Source organism: Zootoca vivipara, chromosome 2 (genome assembly GCF_963506605.1).
Source record: "Zootoca vivipara chromosome 2, rZooViv1.1, whole genome shotgun sequence".
Classification (NCBI taxonomy): Eukaryota; Metazoa; Chordata; class Lepidosauria; order Squamata; family Lacertidae; genus Zootoca; species Zootoca vivipara.
Genome location: NC_083277.1, coordinates 118,927,542 through 118,948,819, shown reverse-complemented (window position 1 = coordinate 118,948,819; position 21,278 = coordinate 118,927,542). Strand labels below are relative to the sequence as shown.

Genomic DNA, 21,278 nt, shown 5'->3' with positions numbered 1-21,278 from the left:
CTGGCGAGACAGTCCGCAGGCAGGTAGGGTCTCAGCCTGCATACCAGATGGAGCTGGTAGACAGCCGCCCTGGACACAGAATTAACCTGTGCCTCCATGGACAGCTGTGAGTCCAAAATGACTCCCAGGCTGTGCACCTGGTCCTTCAAGGGCACAGTTATCCCATTCAGTCCCCCACACCTGCCTGCCCCCTGTCCCCCAAAAACAGTACTTCTGTCTTGTCAGGATTCAACCTCAATCTGTTAGCTGCCATCCATCCTCCAACCACCTCCAAGCACTCACACAGGACCTTCACTGCCTTCACTGGTTAGATTCAATAGTCTGTGTGCACTGTATTGCTTAACACCAGGTTCCATCCATGCCTATGAGAAGCTCTATAAGGTTATTGAATAGGTCAGCAAGGGCATGCAAAAAAGAAAAAAAGAGTTCAAGGCTCCTAGACTGGAGGGTCTGAAGGACAGGCACTTCTCCTTCCCTGCAGATCCAAATGTTAAAGTGGCTGGCGGGGAGATGTGTTGGGGTGGGGTGGGGTGGGGTGGGGAGAGGCGCCTACATGTGTTGCCGTCACCTTTGTCAAGTGCAGTTGCCCTTTCAGGACAACACAAAAGCCACAACATGGTGGCACAGATGGCCCCCTTTCAAAACAGAGCAGGCTTCTGTCCCTGTCTGCAGGCTCCGTCCTACATCAAAATCCCTTTTAATTGAATCCGCACTTTTATACTTCATTACCTCCCTGATAGATTGGATTAGGATGGAGGCCGCCACCGCCGTGGGGAACAGTTGGCTGCTTTCAGTCCAATAAGGAGGCCACGCATGAGGGGGCAAGGAGCGCTGTGGAAAGAGCCAGTCACTCATAAAGAGAAGCTCCAGCAAAGAGGAGTGGTGTGATGGCAAGATTCCCCTTCCCTGGGCTTCCTCCACCCCCCTGCCTGGAACTAGGGATGGGACAAGGTGTCAATTTCAGTTTCTTCCGGTTTCTCACTTGTCCGGTCTTAAGTTCCATTCTCTGTACTTCCACATCAGTTTGCCCACATGAGCATAAAAGTACTCGTGAAAATTCACCAGCATTTTTGTATGACTATTTCTCCAAATATACAGAATTTTGGCTAATCCGCACTTTTTTTTGCAAAGCAGTTTCCCCTAATATACTATATAACATATGCTTTCACATGCACAGTTTAAACTAGTACGTGCATTTGTTTACATGTAACTCGGCTGGAGAAGTGCCTTGCAAAAAATGGACAAGGGAAGAATTTGAAGGATGGCTACGTTTTGCAAAGTGCAATTTAGGGAAGCTCACCTTTCAATGTGAACTGAAGTGAATTTCTTCCCCACCCCTACCTGGAATCATCACTTGTATTCACCCATGATTGGCAGAGCCCAGCCTCCCATCCACTGGCGGAGGAAGAGGAGTGCGGGAGGGGGGGCGATCCCGCCCGCACTGGACATCACGCCCCGACAGGCGACATGCCACGCCCCCAGGACACATGCCAGCCCCTGCCTGCTCTCCGCCTCCCCGCCCCCGGTGCTGGAGCATGAAGCTCTGCCACTGCTTCCACCCACGCTCCTTCGTAATGCAACTTATTCAGGTCCTTAATGTGTATTGACCAGGCTGCAGAAAAATCCCCAGGGATTCCTGTTTAAGCCCAACACTGTTTCTTCAAACTAGGATTAAAGGTAAAGGGACCCCTGACCATTAGGTCCAGTCATGACCGACTCTGGGGTTGCGTGCTCATCTCGCATTATTGGCCGAGGGAGCCGGCGTATAGCTTCCAGGTCATGTGGCCAGCATGACAAAGCCGCTTCTGGCAAACCAGAGCAGCACATGGAAACGCCGTTTACCTTCCCGCTATAGCGGTTCCTATTTATCTACTTGCATAGAACTAGGATTCTAGGTAAAGGTACTAGGTAAAGGAACTAGGATTAGGTAAAGGTAAAGGTACCCCTGACCATTAGGTCCAGTCGCAGATGATTCTGGGGTTGGGGCACTCATCTCGCTGTATAGGCTGATGGAGCTGAAGTACAGCTTCCAGGTCATGTGGCCAGCATGACAAAGCCACTTCTGGCGAACCAGAGCAGCACACAGAAACGCCGTTTACCTTCCCACCAGAGCAGTACCTATTTATCTACTTGCACTTGACATGCTTTCGAACTGCTAGGTTGGCAGGAGCTGGGACTGAACAATGGGAGCTCACTCCGTCGCGGGGATTCGAACCGCCGACCTTCTGATCAGCAAGCCCTAGGCTCTGTGGTTTACTCAATTGACTTTTAAAAAATCCCAAAGTGATTTACAACCAAATAAAAGGACAATAATAAAAACCACTTAATGTGGGACATGAAATAGGGTAGCTTCAGACTGTTAGTACAGTATTTTGTGGGTGCGATTCATGTTATATTTTTGCATTTAAAGGATATTAAAGGGGTCTGTCACCTGAGTCCAACAAATACACTTTTAAAATAGCCACACTGAGGCTTTTTGCAATTTGAAAAGTGATGGGTAAATGCCCTGAAAAGTGCAGGATGAATGAATGACTAACATGAAATCGTACAAACACGCTATAGGCAAATAAGAAAAATGCAATACGAATGCTCACTGCTATCTAACGTCCCTGTAAACAAGTTAGAACAAATGTTCAATAAAGACCAGGTATAATCTAACTTCTGCATAAGCTTTTGTGCAAAAAAGATCAGGATGAATGCACAGTAAATAGATTGTCTGCAGGGACCCATAGGAATATCCTTTGCACAAGGTTTCTCTTGAATCGAATTACAGCTTTGTGTGTGCTCTGCAAGGTCCTTTCCCAATATCTTTAGGTTAAGCACCTTCTCCTCCTGTGTTTGGTTTGTGCCATGTCCTGGGGAAGATTTTCATCCATTTCATTCACCCAATGGGTGGTGAACCTGGTATTTTAAAACTACACACACACACACGTCTTTTCTGGGAGAGAGCTTCCTGCGTCCATATGGGATAACTGCCCCACATTCTTCTGTTCAAAAAGAGCACAGTTTCCTCATTAACCTTTGCTCCAAGTTGCTTTGTTTAATGCCCAGCTTTCAATGAGCTGCCAGCCATGCTCAGGAGACCTGCTGCCTGCCCCCACCCCTTGCTCTCAGCACAGACAGTGGGAAAGGGAAATGCACATTGTGCGTGCACTGCATCAAATGGCCTGGACTGAACACTGGGAGAGCTCAGCTGCTTCCCCTTGTCCCTTGTGGTTGGCAAGCTCTGTGGATAGAGTTGCCGTCTTGTAGCAGCGCTTTGCATGCACACGCACGCACGCACGCACGCACATTTATTTATATTTTTAAAATGAGGGTAAGGTAAAGGTAAAGGACTCCTGGACAGTTAAGTCCAGTCAAAGGTGACTATGGGGTTGCAGCGCTCATCTAGCTTTTCAGGCCGAGGGTGTCGGCGTTTGTCCACAGACAGCTTTCCAGGTCATGTGGCCAGCATGACTAAACCGCTTCTGGCACACGGAGGACTGTGACTACACATTCTGTACTAGGAAACCCCAAACCTCTGGGACCAGAATTATTATTGTAAATGATTGTGATGGTTTCTCTGCAAAGTTCAAAGGAGCTATCTTAGATGCACTAGATCACAGGGGCAAGGCAAGTAGACATGGAAGTGTCATCTCCTAGCCTCCAGGCTGACTAAGGGAGAGCTGGAACTATCGGATCAATGCTTTCTTCTGCATCCTTCCTCAACTTGCATTGGTGTAAATGAGCTCTTCATACCTGGGAGACTATAAAGACCTTTCAAGGGAACCAAAGATAACCTAGCACCAGGAAGTATCTTCAGCCTTAACTTTCCTTCTATGGATGGAACAAAAGTCATGCCCACTGAGTGGGGCTTTCCCCACCTCTGTCAGGAGTATGGGCAGGAGTCAGGCTCTGGGGCCTGTAGTGCTTTGCAGGACTGGGGCCTGCCTCAGCTTGTGCTGGAGAGGCAAGGAGTGGCCACTCAGGTGAGGCAACTTGATATCTCACTGCACCTGGTGGCAGGAGCTGGGAAGGATAAAAGCTCAGCATTTCCCTTCAGCTCTTTGCCACAGCAATGCTATCCCTGCCTGGTTGCATCTGGCCTCTTGCTCCTTGGACCCTTGCCTTGCCGACGCCTTGCTCCTTGGACCCTCGCCTTGCAGACGCCTTGATCCTCGACCCTTGGACCTCTGCCTTGCCGACGCCTTGATCCTTGACCCTTGGACCTTTTCCTTGCCGACACCTTGCTCCTTGACTCCCAGACCTTCGTCTCTGCCTTGCTCCTTGACCCTGCGACTGTCTGCTGCTGGACCCTCAACCCTGCACCTGCTTCTACACCACCATCTTGCCTCTGGTCCTGACGTCCTCAGCCAGGGCTTCAACCGCCCGCTGACCGGACTGTGACAACCTCCTTCTTCCCTCTGAAAATCTAGAGACATGTAAGAAAGGTGGAGGACATGGTGGGAAGGCAGAAATTCCATCACCCTCAGCCAGCATGGCTGACATTAACAGATGAAGGGAGCTGAAGTACAACTACTTCTGGGGGGCCATAAGTTCCCAAGCCTAACTACAAGCAAAACAAGAGCTGTTTCACATGATACCAAGGATCCATCTAGTCCAGGCATCCCCAAACTGAGGCCCTCCAGATGTTTTGGCCTACAACTCCCATGATCCCTAGCTAACAGGACCAGTGGTCAGGGAAGATGGGAATTGTAGTCCAAAACATCTAGAGGGCCGAAGTCTGGGGATGCCTGATCTAGTCCATCACTCTTTCCAAAAGCAGTCAACCAGATCATTCCAGGAAGCCCATAGCACAGAATGAAGGTGGCAGCTTCCCCCATGTTTTCCCCCAAGGCTGATTCACCAGCACCACCTTTCCCCTTCTTTTCCAGTCTTCTTCTTAAGTCAGGGTGGACACCAACTCCCATCCATCCCAGACAGAACTACCAATGGTTAGGAATTATGGGAGTTGGAGTCCAACAATACCTGGGAAGCTACAGCTTTCCTATCCCTGTCTTAGGTGAGTCAAAGGCTTTGGCCCTGGCCTCTGGCCCTGACAAAAACTGATAGGTTGTGCCCATGAACCCATCATAAACCACCAAGCTCTGCACTCTGGATCCACACTCTCAGACCAGCCTTGGGCTCTGCCCCCTTTACCTAGGGAAGGGAATTCTGGTCTGCAGATTCTGAAAATTCCCTCTTCAATGCACCTTTATACAAAATCACAGAAGCCTCCTCTCCCATGGCCTCTGATCACCTTGTTTTCCAATAATTTCAACTGACCACCACCACTTTCTCCTTCAGCCACATGCTGCAATGTTATGACCAACACATGGTCTTCTCAGCCTGTTGGGTAAAACAAATGTAACTGGGCTTTCTTCTCCATGTATTCTGCAACCAGATGTGGCCAGAGTCCCATCAGGGTAGTTAGAGCCATATCGCTTACTGGAAGGGATTAGCGAGCATCCCAAAGGCCTTGGAGATTAGTGTCTAATGCAGGCAGCTTTACTGAAATCAGGCTCAGAGGAGGCTCTAACCCTCTTCATCCTCGCTTTGGGGAAGCTGTAATAGTTGGGATTCTCTTTAGACTCAGAGGCAAGAGACAGCAGCATCTACACATCCAGAGCCCTGGTTCTCAAACAACAGGCTTGCTGTTCTGGCACCCTGACAGACCTGCGTGAGCATCATTCAGAGATGCAAGCAAACAGTGTATAAACAATTCCAAGGAAATATGATGAGACCAAATTCCACACCCACTGGAATTTGTTATGAAATCCTGGGTGCTGATTAGGACAATGCCAAGGGCCAACCCAGCCCAAAATATTTTGCTGCCTGAGAAGAAGGACAAGGTGGTGTCTCTTCCCAACCCATGCTCCCCAAAATCTGAGCCTAATGCATGGCTGGGGGACCTCCAGCCTAGTGGCCAAAGGGCCTCTCCATGCGACCCTTAGGATTCTCCCCTTCCCCCAGGCACTTCCTCTTACCAGCCTTGCTTCACACCCTCCCTGAACTCTGATCATGACTCTTGATTGCCTGGGGGAAGGATAGAGAGCAGTGTGTGTGTGTATGTGTGTGGAAACTAGCCTACTGTACAAAGGTAAAAAAATATATTCATTGCTCCATCCACTTTCATCTATGGTTCCCCCACCCTCGGCATGTGACACCCCACCCTGGAAGTTGCCCAGAAGGAAATGCTGCTGCATGTAGAAGTGCTTCCTTTTCCTATATCCTTTAGAACTTGCTCTCATTACGTATCAGCCAGACACTGTCTTATCTTCCTGGCAGCTGCTGAAGATACAGTATTCCATTTCCAGGAAGACTTTTACATGAAGAAATTCATCCTAGTCTTTATCTGCATTGGACTAGAAGTTGTATTTACATGTTCTTAGTACTGATTATTCTATTGTTAATCACTTTGCTATGGTTCTTAGGATGCAAATTGTATGTGAAATAAATTAAAGTTTTAGGTTTTTTAAAAAGAAATCCTACATGTCTTTGCAACAACAAAACCCAAGACCTTTTCAGAGCTCTGCAGGCAGCACTCTAGACAACCTCACATTGTATGTCCTGTCAGCAGGGCCGGCCCAGTCATGAGGCAAGGTGAGGTGACTGCCTGTGGCAGCAGGATCAACAGGGGCAATAGATCCAGCTTCCAATGAATGTGTTGCCTGCTGCCGCCACCGCCACTGCAATAGCAGCAATGGCTGCAGCATGATCCTTCCAAGTGGGATCTGCCACCTCTTCAGTAGCCTCCCCCACTCCCGCCCCAGTGCTGCCTCTAGAGTGGCGTCTCAACAAATAAGGAGGCACTGCAGAAAGAGGAAATGGCGGGGGGCTGCTCTCTACACCCAGGAAGTGTGAGTCAGAGTGGGCCCCTTCCCTCCACCTCTGTGATAGCTTTTGATTCCCTCTTCAGGCATCAGGTACAGTGGTACCTCGGTTTATGAACACAATTCGTTCCAGAAGTCTGTTTGTAAACCGAAGCGTTCATAAACTGAAGCGAACTTTCCCATTGAAAGTAATGGAAAGTGGATTAATCTGTTCCAGACGGTCCGCAAAGTACTTAAACTGAAGCGTTCATAAACTGAAGCAAACTTTCCCATTGAAAGTAATGGAAAGTAGATTAATCTGTTCCAGACGGTCCGTGAAGTACTTAAACTGAAGCGTTCATAAACTGAAGCGAACTTTCCCATTGAAAGTAATGGAAAGTGGATTAATCTGTTCCAGACGGTCCGCGAAGTACTTAAACTGAAGCGTTCATAAACTGAAGCAAACTTTCCCATTGAAAGTAATGGAAAGTGGATTAATCCGTTCCAGATGGGTCCGCGGCGTTCGTAAACCGAAAATTCGTTAACCGAGGTGTTCATAAACCGAGGTTCCACTGTAATGGTGATTTGATACCTCCCCCACCAGATAACGGGGGGGGGGAGGGACAGGAGGGGAGAGGAGCGCCATATTATGGTTCGCCTCAGGTGATAGGTAGCCCACCCTACCTATCAAAGACCTATAAAAGTCTAGACCAGTAAGGCCTATGTGGAGACAGAAACAACCAATAGAAAAAAAGGTCAGTGTGGAACTAACTGCAAAGTGCTTTTTAAAACATGTACAACAAGCAAGAATGCACACCACTCATCTGCCTCTTAATTATTTTGCAGCAATAAAGAGATGAACTCCCTCTCTCCTTTCATAACAGAATATGGAGGAAAATGAACCCCCTTTTTATTCACCCACAAACATCCCTGGGACCTATTTGTCTGCAATTTGACAGAATTAATTCACAGCAGCAGGGCAGAGGGTGCTCCTGTGCCCACAAATTTCATGCACTTTGTCCAAAACAGAAACAAGTTACAGCCATTTTTAGTTTCCCTATTACAATGAGTTGGGGAACAGAGAACTTTATACAAAGTGGCTTAGAACCTAAAATGCAGATTATAGTGGAGGGCGTGCAGAGCTACTCAGAAACAGAACTTTTTTTAAAAAAATTCACAGATATACATGCAAGGTAAATCCTCACCCACACAAGCACAATTTCATATGCTCTTATTTTAGTGCTTATGTTCTTTGCTTCTAATATTAGGAAATAAAAGGTTCTTGGCTCAAATCATCCAATGAGGCTGTTACTTAGGCTGGCTGTTTTGGCATCATTGCTGGAACTCTTCACTAATCTGGGTTTTGCATCAATGCACAGGGAAAAATCAAGTCCCTCACACTTATCTGTCAGGGGTCATTCATTCTGGGAAAGCTGCAGTTCCTGAGCTCAGAGTAGAGTTCCTGTCGGGGTTTTCTGCTTCACATCCAGCTTTTGGGATGACTCAAATCACATGCCAAGGCCAAACAGCTCTTTCTCCGTTTAAAGGCCTGCTCTTTGGAGATGCAGGGGCTCAGGCTTTGGCCCAGTTCTGGGGTCCATTCTCAGTACCTCAGGAGTGTAATTGGCTGTAACTAACAAAATCATTTTAAAGCACAACTTAATTCAGTAGCAGATGTTGGGCTTTTCCTGCAACAGCTGTCAGGTTCAACCCCCGGCATTTCCAGGTAACGCTGGGAATGTCTGAAACCCTGGAGAGATGCTGCCAGTCAGTGCAGACAGTACTGAGCTAGATCTCCCAATGGTTTCACGCAGGTTAAAGCCGCTTTCTGAAAAGAGCACTTATTTTGAAAGATAAAATATTACAAACAATGGATTTTCCTTAATTCAAATCCTCCATTTAAAAAAATTAAAAAGAGAGAGAATCACATATATTTTTCTTGAACATTTCCATTTCCCTGGACCTTCACATTTGTAGCTCTGCTACTTTACCATCGGGCTACCTCCTTGGGTCCTGCTCAGTTAAAGAGCAGGCTAGGGCTAGGCTACATTCTATGACATGTCCACCAGTTCCCATGCTACGGCCTACGAGTCTCCATCTTTGGGATGCTAAATATCTGACAAACTTAGCAGATGCATGAAGATACGGAGAAGCCAAAAATCAGACAGCTCCCATACTGTCGTGGGAGTGGGAATCTCCTGATTTGCAGCAGCTCAGATCAAATTGTTATAAAAGAAGGCACTGTGCCTCAGTGCAGCAACCCACAGAAGAGAGAAACTTTTGGGTCACCCCAAGCTTTTCTGTGGCCAGAGGCAATCAAAATGGGGACCTCTTGCAGTAGCCAAGCAGGTGCCGTGCAGATGCTATTGGACTCCAACTCCCATCAGCCCCAGAGGTGATGGGAATTGTAGGCCAACCATATCTAGAAGGCACTGTAATGACTACCCCTGTCCTACACTGTGAACATATAATAGCAGAAAACTGACAGTCCATCATCCTTTAATGGCATGCAGAATCCATAGCTTCAAGCAGCTGCTTTGTAGTAATGCCTCATGGGGATGCCCTAAGCTACACTTAAGGGATTTTAATGGTTTTTCTTATTTTATAAAAAAAAATATTGATTTAGAGAGGCTCCCTGGAAAAAATTAGGAGACTGCCTGCCTTAAGGCACCTTTCAGCAATGACAAACTCGCTCTCCTGGGGATGGCGCAAGCATCAGGAGGGCCACTTAAGGAAATGCAAAGGTGGTGAAGGTGCCTCTCAGATGAAATAACTTGAGGAGAATTGCTTCTCTTGCGCTGAGCCATTGTCTCATTAGCAGCCCCTTCTGCTGTTTTGGAGCTTGAGCGGGGAGGAACCCATGGGGACCACTGGCCAACCGTCACCCAGATGCTCCCTTGCACAGTCATTAGCCGAACAAAACGAAAAGGGGACCCCACAGGGCCCTCGTGGGAGGGGCTGGCGTCACCATCTTAAATTCCCTCACTTTACTGTGCTCAGGTGGGGCATGAGGCTCTGGCAGCCCCTCTGAGATATAACGCTCCCCCTGTCAGATGCAGGCCTGGGGGAGCCCCACATCATCTCTCCATCTCTCCTTTGGCAACAGATGTCTGACAATTGGCTCGCCGGCCTCTGCGCCTCCCTTTCTTCCCAGGCCGTTGCACAGGCCTTTGTTACACTGAAGTTTTGTTTTGTATTTCAACACCCACCACTGAATTGGGTTTCCCCAAGGCCTTCTCTCTCTCTCTCTCTCTGTCTCTCTGTCTCTCTGTCTCTCTGTCTCTCTCTCTCTCTCTCTCTCTCTCTCTCTCTCTCTCTCCTTTCTTTCTGTCCTTCAGCCCAGAATATGTTAACACCTAGTAGATGAATGGAAAATCAGAGGGAACGATAAGAGAGCTGAGCTTTTTCTCGCCTGCTCTCAGGGAACACTGTAAAACAGAGCTTTCCAAACTGTGTGTCGTGACACATTACTGTGTAATTCAGTAAAACTGAATTATTGTGTCGTGAGGTGATGCGTGTCTAAAAAGTGTGTCACCAACATGAAAAGTTTGGAAAGCTCTGCTGTAAAGGATCTGTATAATACTATCATCTTCAGGCCCAGGTCCAAAGAAATTGGCAAAGGGAAAAAAAACACCTGAAACAGTCATAAAATCTCCCAACATTTGTCAGGGGAAAATAAGGTTGTTTGCCATAGAGATTGCTGGGTGATTTCGGGGGGGACGGGGACGGGACGGGACTGTTGAGCTTATCTGCTGGTGTGGAACATAGAAAACTCTCTTACCCTGAACCAGACCATTGCCCCACCTGTCTCACTCTTGTCTAAACTGACCAGCAGCATCTCTCCAGGGTTTTACATAGGGGTTATTCCTAGGGGACGCAGGTGGCGCTGTGGGTTAAACCACAGAGTCTAGGACTTGCTGATCAGAAGGTCGGCGGTTCGAATCCCTGCGACGGGGTGAGCTCCAATTGCTTGGTCCCAGCTCCTGCCAACCTAGCAGTTCGAAAGCACGTCAAAGTGCAAGTAGATACCTACAGCGGGAAGGTAAACGGCGTTTCCGTGTGCTGCTCTGGTTCGACAGAAGCGGCTTTGTCATGCTGGCCACATGACCTGGAAGCTGTATGCCGGCTCCCTCGGCCAATAATGTGAGATGAGTGCGCAACCCCAGAGTCGGTCACGACTGGACCTAATGGTCAGGGGTCCCTTTACCCTTTACCTATTCCTAGCCCTACCTGAAGATGCTGAGGATTTAACAGGGGGCCTTCTGCATGCAAAGCAGGTGCTCTGCCCCTAAGCTACACAGCCCTTCCCCATGGGCTTATGGATTGCTGTAGCACGCCAGGCTCTCTTATTCAGCCCAGATGCTAAGATGGGCCAATGAAGCTCTGCTCCAAGGCTGACAACAATTTGAGGGGTGGCAGGTGACAACACAAAACAGAGCTTTGATGGTTGCGGAATTCCTTTCCGGCAGAAACTCCCTGCCAAAGGAAGGCTCACAGCAACTTTTCTTTGGTGGCTTTCAGATAGCCGGTAAATACAGATCTGTTAAGAAGAGCCTTTTCCCGCTGCCTATTCATCACTGGATCACGTTCATTCAGTGTTATACCAGCTACACTGGCTCCCGTTGGAGTACAAGGCCAGGTTTAAAGTGCTGGTTTTAACCTTTAAATCCCTATACGGTCTAGGACCCTCGTATTTACGGGACCACTTCTCCTGGTAGGCGCCGTGGAGGACCTAACAGTCTGCAAATGACAACACCTTGGAGGTCCAGGGCCTCAACCAGGGCCAGGGCCTTTTCAGTACTGACCCGACTAGGTGGAATGCTCTGTCACAAGAGACCAGGGCCCTGTGGGATTTGACATCTTTCCGCAGGGCCTGTAAGACGGAGCTGTTACACCATCCCTTTGGTCGGGGCCCAGTCTGACTCCCTCTCCTTTTATAAGATCTTCCTGCATGTAAGTGGCCTCCCAAACGCTTCTCACTGACCCATACAAGACCAGCACAAATAGTTAGGCCTGGTGAGCGCTTAATGTTCCCAACCCTTATAGTTATAATTTGTGGGTTGCCATCTGATTTTATTCTGACCTTAATTGGATTTTAAGCTGTATTTTAATTGATTGTTTGATCCCATGTTTTTAATGTATTATATATTCTGATGGGACGTGGGTGGCGCTGTGGGTTAAACCACAGAGCCTAGGGCTTGCCGATCAGAAGGCCGGCGGTTCAAATCCCTGTGACGGGGTGAGCTTCCATTGCTCGGTCCCAGCCTAGTAGTTCGAAAGCACCTCAAAGTGCAAGTAGATAAATAGGTACCGTTACAGCGGGAAGGTAAACAGCGTTTCTGTGCGCTGCTCTGGTTCGCCAGAAGCAGCTTTGTCATGCTGGCCACATGACCTGGAAGCTGTACGCCAGCTCCCTCAGCCAATAACACAAGATGAGCGCCGCTACCCCAGAGTCGGTCATGACTGGACCTAATGGTCAGGGGTCCCTTTTATATTTCTTTTATATTACTTTTTTATTCTGATGTTAGCCACCCTGAGCCCGATCCTGGCTGGGGAGGGTGGGTTATTTATTTAAAATTTATTATTATTCAATTAGTGGAAGTTCAGTTCCGTTGATATATAACTGTGAAAAAGCAGCACTGAATACCCAGGATGAAGGAATTTACCTGAATTAATAAATCCTCAAGACCCAAAGAGTAATTCTATTGCTAGCTCCATTGTTGGTCTGAATCCAGCCATGTTCCCATCATTTGCTTATTTCTCAAATGTAGTAGTACTTCAACTGCTTCCTATGAACTCAGCCCTTAGATATTGCCACTAAAAGGCTCACGTGTGCCTCTGAATGCCAGATGCTGGAAACTGTAAGTGGCGAAACCTCTGTTGCTCTCAGGCCATGCTTTCAGGATTCCCATTGGCATCTTGTTGGCCACTGTGAGATCAAGAACGTGGACTAGATGGGTAACTGGACTGATCCTGCGGGCTCTTCTCATCTTATGTTCTACACATACATTTTGGCTCATGGGCACACTGCACCATAGATTATGTGAACAACTTTTTTATCCAGTGTCTCACTGAATTGGGAATAGTAACCTTAAACTTGTGCAAATGCAATGTCATTTTCAAGTACACATATATGACCTTGGTGCAAAAAGGTGGTATTTCAGGAACTGATGAGATTATGGGATAGGGTTAAGCACCTAAAGGATTATAACACCACAAGAAAGCAGCTGTTACATAGATATAGATGGTATAGATATAGAGGCATATATAGATATATATGAGAATGCTTGAGACAACACTGAAAATTCCCTAGTCTGCAACTAATGTTCAGTGGATTTACTGAAAGCATGGTAGGTTTCAATAAAATGGCCAGATTTCTTTGAGCATATCTTTTTATTATCTGGAACTACATTTGATTTTAATTTTAAAAATAAACAACATTTAAAAATAGTTATTTGAAATGAATTTTGGCAGCAGCAGGTCCTTTCTGAAGCCACCCAGTCAGCTTCTAAGAGGTACAACAGCACAAACAAGCTACTCCTTGGTCCTTTCACTGCGCTGGGAAGCCCCCAACCTTGAATAAATTGAGGTTCCTATTAGATGGAGATGTTCAGCAGAGGCCAAATACTACAAGGTAAACAGCAGCGAGGAGCATTCCAATAAAATCTGGCCGACTGTGCTATGTGTGGTGTGCTGTGTCCCTTTTGGCCAGTTCACACACACACACACACACCTTCATGGCAGCTCAAATGCTGTTGGCCAGGGGGGTCCATGGCCCTCCCCTTCTCACTCCACTAGGGAAGCCTATGCACTTGCAGGCCACAGCTGTAAACTGGCTGCAGAGTCACTTGGAATAAACAAACTCTCCTGCTGAAGCCCTGTGGAGCCAGCCATAGGCTTCAATAAGCAAATGCATTTCTATAAATCAAGCCCTGGCATCTCTCTCTCTCTCTCTCTCTCTCTCTCTCTCTCTCTCTCTCTCTCTCTCTCTCTCTCTCTCTCTCTCTCTCTCTCTCTCTCTCTCTCTCTCTCTCTCTCTCTCTCTCTCTCTCTCCCTCCCTCCCTCCCTCCCTCCCTCCTCTCTCCTGCAACTTCTCTCCTCCATCCCCCACCCCGCCCACCACAATGTTTGGGTGTCACCTGTGACCCCCTGGCAGATGGTGGAGGGAGGCCCACCCCTTTGCTCAGAAACTGTTGCAGCTGAGCCATCTGTCAGGCCACGGATGTCCCAGCTCCCAGCAGCTCCCGCTTGAAGCTCAGCATTCACTAGGCCCCTGTTCAAGCTGTATCTCCACCCTGGGACCTGGCTGGGGTTGCTGCTGCTGCCGCCGCCACTCCTAAAACTACTGCTCCTTCTCACACTGGCTGAGGAAGGGGCAACAGGCAAAAGAGCCGGTGCAGAGCTGGCAACACTTTGGGCTGGTAGATGAGATTGTCGCCCTGAGCAACAGGTCACAAGAAAGAATGCTGTTGCAGATCCCTGGGTCTGCACCAATCCTCTGGCACGGTTTGTGCGTATTAACATGGAGGAAAGAATCCAATAACTTAACAGCAACTAGAGCAGGCATCCCCAAACTTCGGCCCTCCAGATGTTTTGGACTACAATTCCCATCATCCCTGACCACTGGGTCCTGTTAGCTAGGGATCATGGGAGTTGTAGGCCAAAACATCTGGAGGGCCGCAGTTTGGGGATGCCTGAACTAGAGGTTCAGTGTGGTGGCTAGCCTCCAGCTACAATGGGTTCTGCCATTTAAGGGCAGACTGTTGTACATTTATTTGGAGGTAAGCTCCCATTGAATGCAGTGATCAAGTTCCGTTGTAATACTAAGCCATGGGGGGGGGGAGTGAGCTGCAATGAACCTTGGATTTGTGCACTCCCACTTTCTCCCCTCTGCATGTGATGGGAGGACACTGAAATCTTTGAACAAACTACTATTTCCTATTACATCTGAACTCAGGGAAACTGTGATTTAAAGTAACAGCTTAGTGCAGACAAGTTAGGTTCAAGCCAATTTCATGTGAATTTCATGGGCATGGTGAACCATGGTGAACTAGAAACCATTTGCTTGCAGAAAATCTGTCTGCTGGGATCAACTCACCATAAACATCTATCTCCAACACAGGGTTGGAGACCACCTGTTGCCAGTCATTTGACAATATTGGTGAGTTACAGAGGGAGGAGGTGTCCATCCACTTTCCTCCAAGTTTTAGTCCTCTTTCACATCTGGCTAAGAGCCATTAGAGATAGAATGCTTTATTCCTGCCTGCTCCATTCTCCCTGAAAAAAATAAGGGCTGTGCATAGTGCTGTTCTTTTAGAAAAAGAGATGCTGGAACTCACCACGAACGCCTCCCTTGTTCTCTTATAATGGCAATGGCACCCAGGTGAGAGGTGCTAGAACTGAGTTCCAGCAAGTTCTGGCTGAAACAAAGCCCTGGTTTCTTTTCCTTTATAAGGTTATAGAAATAGATGTATAAAATCAATTCCTTGTGATTCTCTCTCTCTCTCATAACATTCTGTCACACTATCTTAGCAGGTCAGGAAGTGCTGGTGCTGGAACCAGGAACTTTTGGCTCTCTGTAAAGTTGCCCCCTATAGGGACCCAGGTGGCGCTGTGGTTAAACCACTGAGCCTAGGGCTTGCTGATCAGAAGGTCAGTGGTTCGAATCCCTGCAACGGGGTGAGCTCCCGTTGCTTGGTCCCAGCTCCTGCCAACCTAGCAGTTCGAAAGCACGTCAAAATGCAAGTAGATAAATAGGAACCGCTACAGCAGGAAGGTAAACGGCGTTTCCATGTGCTGCTCTGGTTTGCCAGAAGCGGCTTTGTCATGCTGGCCACATGACCTGGAAGCTGTATGCCAGCTCCCTTGGCCAGTAAAGCGAGATGAATACTGCGACCCCAAAGTAGTCCGTGACTGGACCTAATGGTCAGGGGTCCCTTTACCTTTACCTTTAAAGTTGCCCCCTAGCTGAGCAACCTGGATGGAGCATCTTCCTGGCAGTCAAGTACTCAGAGGTGTTTCATCAGTCCTGTCCATCCAGGCTGGCCATTGGGCTCTCTTGGACAAGCTTCCTTGTTTGCACTGGAAGACCATGCCTGAACAAGAATAGTCTTGCTGGCTCTGGTGTATTTCTAACTCTTAACTTTGAGATTAGCTTGACTCTGACAGCCTTGACATAGCAGCACAGCCAAGAAGCTAGACGGACTCAGCTGTGCACATGGAGGGCAGCTTAGTTCTCCCATTGCCCCCATTGGTCAATGGACTGGGCAGTGTGGCTACTTATGTTCTGGCAAAAAAGGAAAAGAATGCATTGAAAGAGGACATTATGTTGCGGAAAAATTCCATCTCCTCATTTATACATAGAGATGCAAATTTAGAAAAATATTAGTGTAACTTCTAGTGATGAAAACTGTGACCAGGCGACCTGTGGGCTTGGTCCATCTGCTGCCCAAGTTCTAAATGTTGATTGCTGGCTTCAAGGCCCCCCCTGCTCCCACTTACCCCCACATTAAGGTTCTTCATCTTAATCTGGACATGGACTGCACAACCCTTCAAACAAAGCAAAGAGACCTGCAGCCTCCTTAATATTGTTGGGGTTAAAACTCCCATCATCTTCCCTGACCATTAACAATTGTGAGGGGAGTTGATGGGAGTCAGGGGTCCCACAACATCTGACAGGCCACAGATGTTCTCCATCCCTAAAAAAAAAGCCTTCAGACAGAGGACTGTCCTCTGTAATGTTGTACACATGGCTACCCACAGTATGGGGAGCACTAAAATAAGGAGTCAAGCAGTTTGGGAAGACAGTGGGCAGGGCTAGGTTTGGGGAAATGGCCTTGCCACTTGGTCCATGTTGGGCAAAAGACTGGTGCATTCTACCCCACAGGTCCCACTAGACACCAGCTACCACATGGAATAGAAATGGGATCTAAGGCAATGAGAAAGAGTCCAGTATGACAGGAATTGAGGGACAACATGGTTGTCTTTGGAACTCAGGGCTTGAGGGGTGTTGGAGAGAGCAAATGACTCCTCTCCTACTGAAACATGGATGGGGAACCATGGCTCTCCAGATGTTGTTGGCCTCCATCTCCCATCAGCTCTAGCCAGCATGGCCAATGATCAGGGGTGGCAGTCCAGCATGTTCTGAAGTGCCACATGTTCACTTTTCCTGGCCGCAGCCAATTGTCTCAGTGATGGTGGGGAGAACGGACAGCAAAGGAGCTGAATTCAGGAACCAGGGGTGAGAACAGGGCTGTGAGAAGGAACTTCCCACACCTTTGCCTTTCTAAACCCATCAAACTTGCCAGGCATTTTGCTCGTGGATACAGAACCCCATGAAAGTGGAGTCCTCCAGCCAAGGTCCATAGCAGGAGAGAGTGTGCCTCAAGCGCCCCCAAGTGGCTGCAGGTCAGCCTGCTTTCATTAAGGCTATCTTTCATTAAGGCTTAACGGCTTGCTGACGGACTGCAGTGCTGCTGACAAGTTTGGATATTTTCAGCTTGAGGATATGTCATGGGAGTATTTGATATTACTGTATATCTGATTTCTTCATTTAAGATGTGACAGCTTTTTTGTTAGTTAACATGTTGTGGCATTTAATATTGGACCGTTGGGAGAGTTTGAGATCTCAGATTTGATGCCTACCAAAGTCAAATCAAACAGGCAATGACTGCATCTCTAAAGTGCTCGCATTTTGAGTTGCCAGTGATGTCTTGAAAGGGATGCCTTTCTGATGGAATACTGCTGGGCAGGCAAGATGGAGCAGAAGGTACTTGACTCCTTAGGCCAGAGGTGACTAACCCCCAGTATGATCTCACCGGAAGCCAATTTATCAGAGGGGAAGAGGTCCAAACCAGCCAATTTTGATGGCAATGGCAAAATAAAATTAAAATAAAATAAGATACAGTTTGGGAGGAGGGTGTGGAGCTGGTAGCCAGCGCTTGCTTAGTTCAAAGTGTGACACTTTGGAAGCAACACCCCTTTGGCCCAGCTGCATCTTTAACTGCCTCACTCCTGATGTCTAGGGCTGGAGGATGTGGCTTAGCCAAAATATCCTAATGGGCCTAAGGGGGAGGCCTGATGGGCCTAATTCAGCCTGTGTGTTTGGAGGTTTCCCACTCTCCTCCAGAGCATTGTGGAAAATTTAATACGTGATTACACCCAGCAACCCTAAGGGGGTAATTTATTCATCACCAGGAAAGGAAGACCAAAGAGGATGCAGATTTCCACGAAATTTGCAGGCACTTTAAAGACAACATTAAAGACAATAGTTACATGTGTAAAGTTGGAATTTTGGAAAGAACTACTAACAAAAATACAATACACCACACCATAATAGGAAAGGCTGTGACCAGGGGACTTGTGTGTCTGCCTGTTTGGTTCAATCTCCAGGTAGTAACTATTGATCAGCACCTTCAAGGTTATTGGACCAGACAACCTCCTTCAAATAGTGGAATGTCTTCTGTCAGCCTTTCAAATATTGTCTTTAAAGGAGGACACTTAACCACCCTAAGCTGCTCAGTGTTGCTTGGAGTGTTGCCACGACAGAGCTAGGTCAGCCTTTGAGGACCCAGTGACAGATCAGGGGGCTCACTAGAGTACAATTTGCCTAGAGGACACCATCAACCCTGGACCCACCCTTGCTGAGAAATTTTGCTAGCATTCTTGACTCTAGTTTGGCTGCCTGTGAAATTTCTTGGAGGCAGGAACCTCCATTTTATACCAAATTTTGCCTTAGATACAAGGATACGACTACCAGTGGTTCCTAGAGATGGTGGTGGTGTACTGCCTTCAATGTCGCAAGTGGCATGCCTATAAATACCAGTTGCTGGGGATCAAAAATGTGGAGGGTGCACCAGTGCATGTCCTCCTTGTGGGCTTTCCATGGGCATCTGGTTGGCAACTGTGAGAGCAGGAGGCTGGACGAGATGGGATAGAAAAGTTTGTTTTTCCCTAGTTGTTGATGATGATGGTTTTACTTTCCATTGACATCCTCCAGGTGTTTTTCATGAATCCACCTTGGACTGCGCTTTAGGCAAAATGTGGCATCACCTCTGGCAGAGTATTACTTGGAGCATTAATGGTGCTCACTGTCACAGCTGAGTTCCAGTCACAAGACCTGTTGCACACTCCATATGACTTAGGCAAATAAACAGACAAAAATGTACAATTGAAAGGTGAAAGGCTATGCAGAGCAGCTCCCATACAAACACGGTTGCATCATGTAGACTGCATCTGGCCATTCAGGATGTTTTCATATTCAGGATCTTGTAGCATCATGGGGAAACCACATAAGCTGTGGCTATGTACTTTTTGCCATTTCCATAGGTGGATTTATCCCAGGTATAAGTCTGGATCCCCAGGTCGTGGTCCCCAATTTTCAGTTTACACCTGAAGAACAGAAGATTCACATTTAATAATCTTGCTACTCGAACCTTCAGATCTTTCCTTTGAACCAGACCATAGTTCCAATCAGAAGTTCCAGACTGGGAGAAAACTAGTTCTTCATCAAGTCAGCTTTGCATGGCCACCAACACACTTTCCCTTTCCCTTTTTGACAGACTGGTGCAGGTGTCACCATCAGCCTTACAAAAAGGGTCCACATCACAGCTCAACATATTTCCAAGACATGGATTGTCCTGGACTGTGTGACCTGAACATGCGCAGAACCAGTCACAAGACAGCTGCAACATCTACAAGCAGTAAGTCAACTTACTGTGTTTGGGTGAACCTGTTCCATACCACTTTAAGGCTTTTCTTTTTCTTTCTCCCTTTTTTTTACAATCAAGCTGCATATACAAAATACTGTTCCTGAGCCACCTGCCTTGTCCTCTCTCTCAAATTTTATCTGCACCCTCCTCTTGACCATCTGTCATCTGAGCTAACAAAGTATTTGGCTCTCTATTCCAAAGGCAATAGACAAACTCCATGCTTGCTTTGCACCCTGCACAGCAGGGACTAGATGCCGTAGATACAATTAGTACGACTGTACAAAGGACCCCCGATGCAATTCAGACTTTGATCAGTGACCCTAATCAGGCCCTGATCCAATTAGGAACTGATTTGGGCCTTGAACTGAATTGGGGTATTTGCACAATCCTAATGTCTAAATCACTGAAGATATACTCTTTCTTGGGTGAACTACCATATTGGCCCAGATATAAGCCACACCCAAATATAAGCCACACCTTTAAAATTGGAGGGGGGGGGAGAGAATAAAAATTCTGAATATAAGCTGCTCCCTTCCTCGCTGTTCCTGGCTGCATACTGTAAGATCGCAAATATAAGTTGCACTTTAACTTTTCATGGTTGGAATTTGGGGGGAAGGTGAGGCTTATATTCAGGCCAATATGGTAAGAAGTCTTTATAGTCTCTTGGGCTGTCTAAAAGAACCGCAGAAGTGGCCTAAACTGTGCTGACTAACAATGTATAGAGGAGAGGTCCAGTGCTTTGTTTCTGGTGGTACTTAATGGTATGCATTACCGGCACATATTTATTTTAAAAATATTGCAATCCATCTATATTGTTAAAACCAAAGAAACACAACTGAAATTGGAAAGTGACACCCACCGAGCCTTAAAACAAATCTCTCCTCACTTTTCAAAAAATCATATATTGCTGATTTAGGAACTGTATCTTTAAGAACTTATTTTGCATTTATATTAATGAATTAGGAACTGCAGCTTTAAGAGCTTGAGCTTGCTCTCCCCTCCTCCTTCCCACTCCCTTTTCCTTGCATACCATGGCGGGTTTTGGGGGGCACTTATTGTACTTCATGGTGAGAACCAGCACCCTTTTTGCAAAAAAAAAAAAAAATACAACACACTGGAGATGTCTATAGACACAATAGTCATGAAGGTCCTGAAAATGTCATTATACTCACACTTTTCCAGGCCTAGCGATGAAACACAGTGAATAGAGTCCGAATTCTAATTCAGGGCTGCTTCCAATAAAGGCTGTTCCAACCTCCTTGTAAAATCCATCCCAATTGAACTGCATCCCCAACACATCTGGGTATGAGGTCCACTAAACCGGAAAATGAAGGCACCAGAAATTATTAAGACATTGGGGGAGGGGAGAGAATTTTGCAATGTTAAGCTGTGAAAACTCCCCAATTCTGAAGATATGAGTATTTGTGTTGATGGTGGTAAATAGGTGGTCTAGCATGCCACACCTCCAATGTTTGGCAGAAGAATACAGGTATACTTGTTTTGTGAGAGCTGAGGGGTTCATCTTATGGGTAAATGAGGCTAGATGGTTGCAATGTGCTCTGCACAGGTAAAGTGGGGGAGGGTCTGCTTTTAAAGGTAATTTGGAAATCACTTGGATGCTTGTGGGGGCACGTGGTCTGAGCAGATAACATCTGTAATGTGCCAGCTGCATTGGTTACCTGTTTGTTTCCAGCCTAAAAAGCCCTAAACAATTTGGAACAAAGTTAATTGAAGGACCTGGCACTTTGGAAAAACTACCGGTAAGTCATAATATGT

At 47.1% G+C, this 21,278-nt stretch overlaps 1 protein-coding gene across 1 annotated transcript in view; it reads right to left on the bottom strand.

Moving 5' to 3' along the window:
• Nucleotides 1–17,946: 17,946 nt before the first annotated feature.
• The window catches only part of ENDOU (endonuclease, poly(U) specific), a 35,127-nt gene continuing 31,795 nt past the window's right edge, over nt 17,947–21,278 (bottom strand). Inside the window, exons 8-9 of the mRNA XM_035101377.2 lie at nt 20,675–20,817; nt 17,947–19,182 (exon numbers count right to left, since the gene is read on the bottom strand). Of these exons, the coding sequence (XP_034957268.2) occupies nt 19,068–19,182; nt 20,675–20,817 (258 nt within the window). The 3' untranslated portion in view covers nt 17,947–19,067. The remainder of the gene's footprint in view (nt 19,183–20,674; nt 20,818–21,278) is intronic.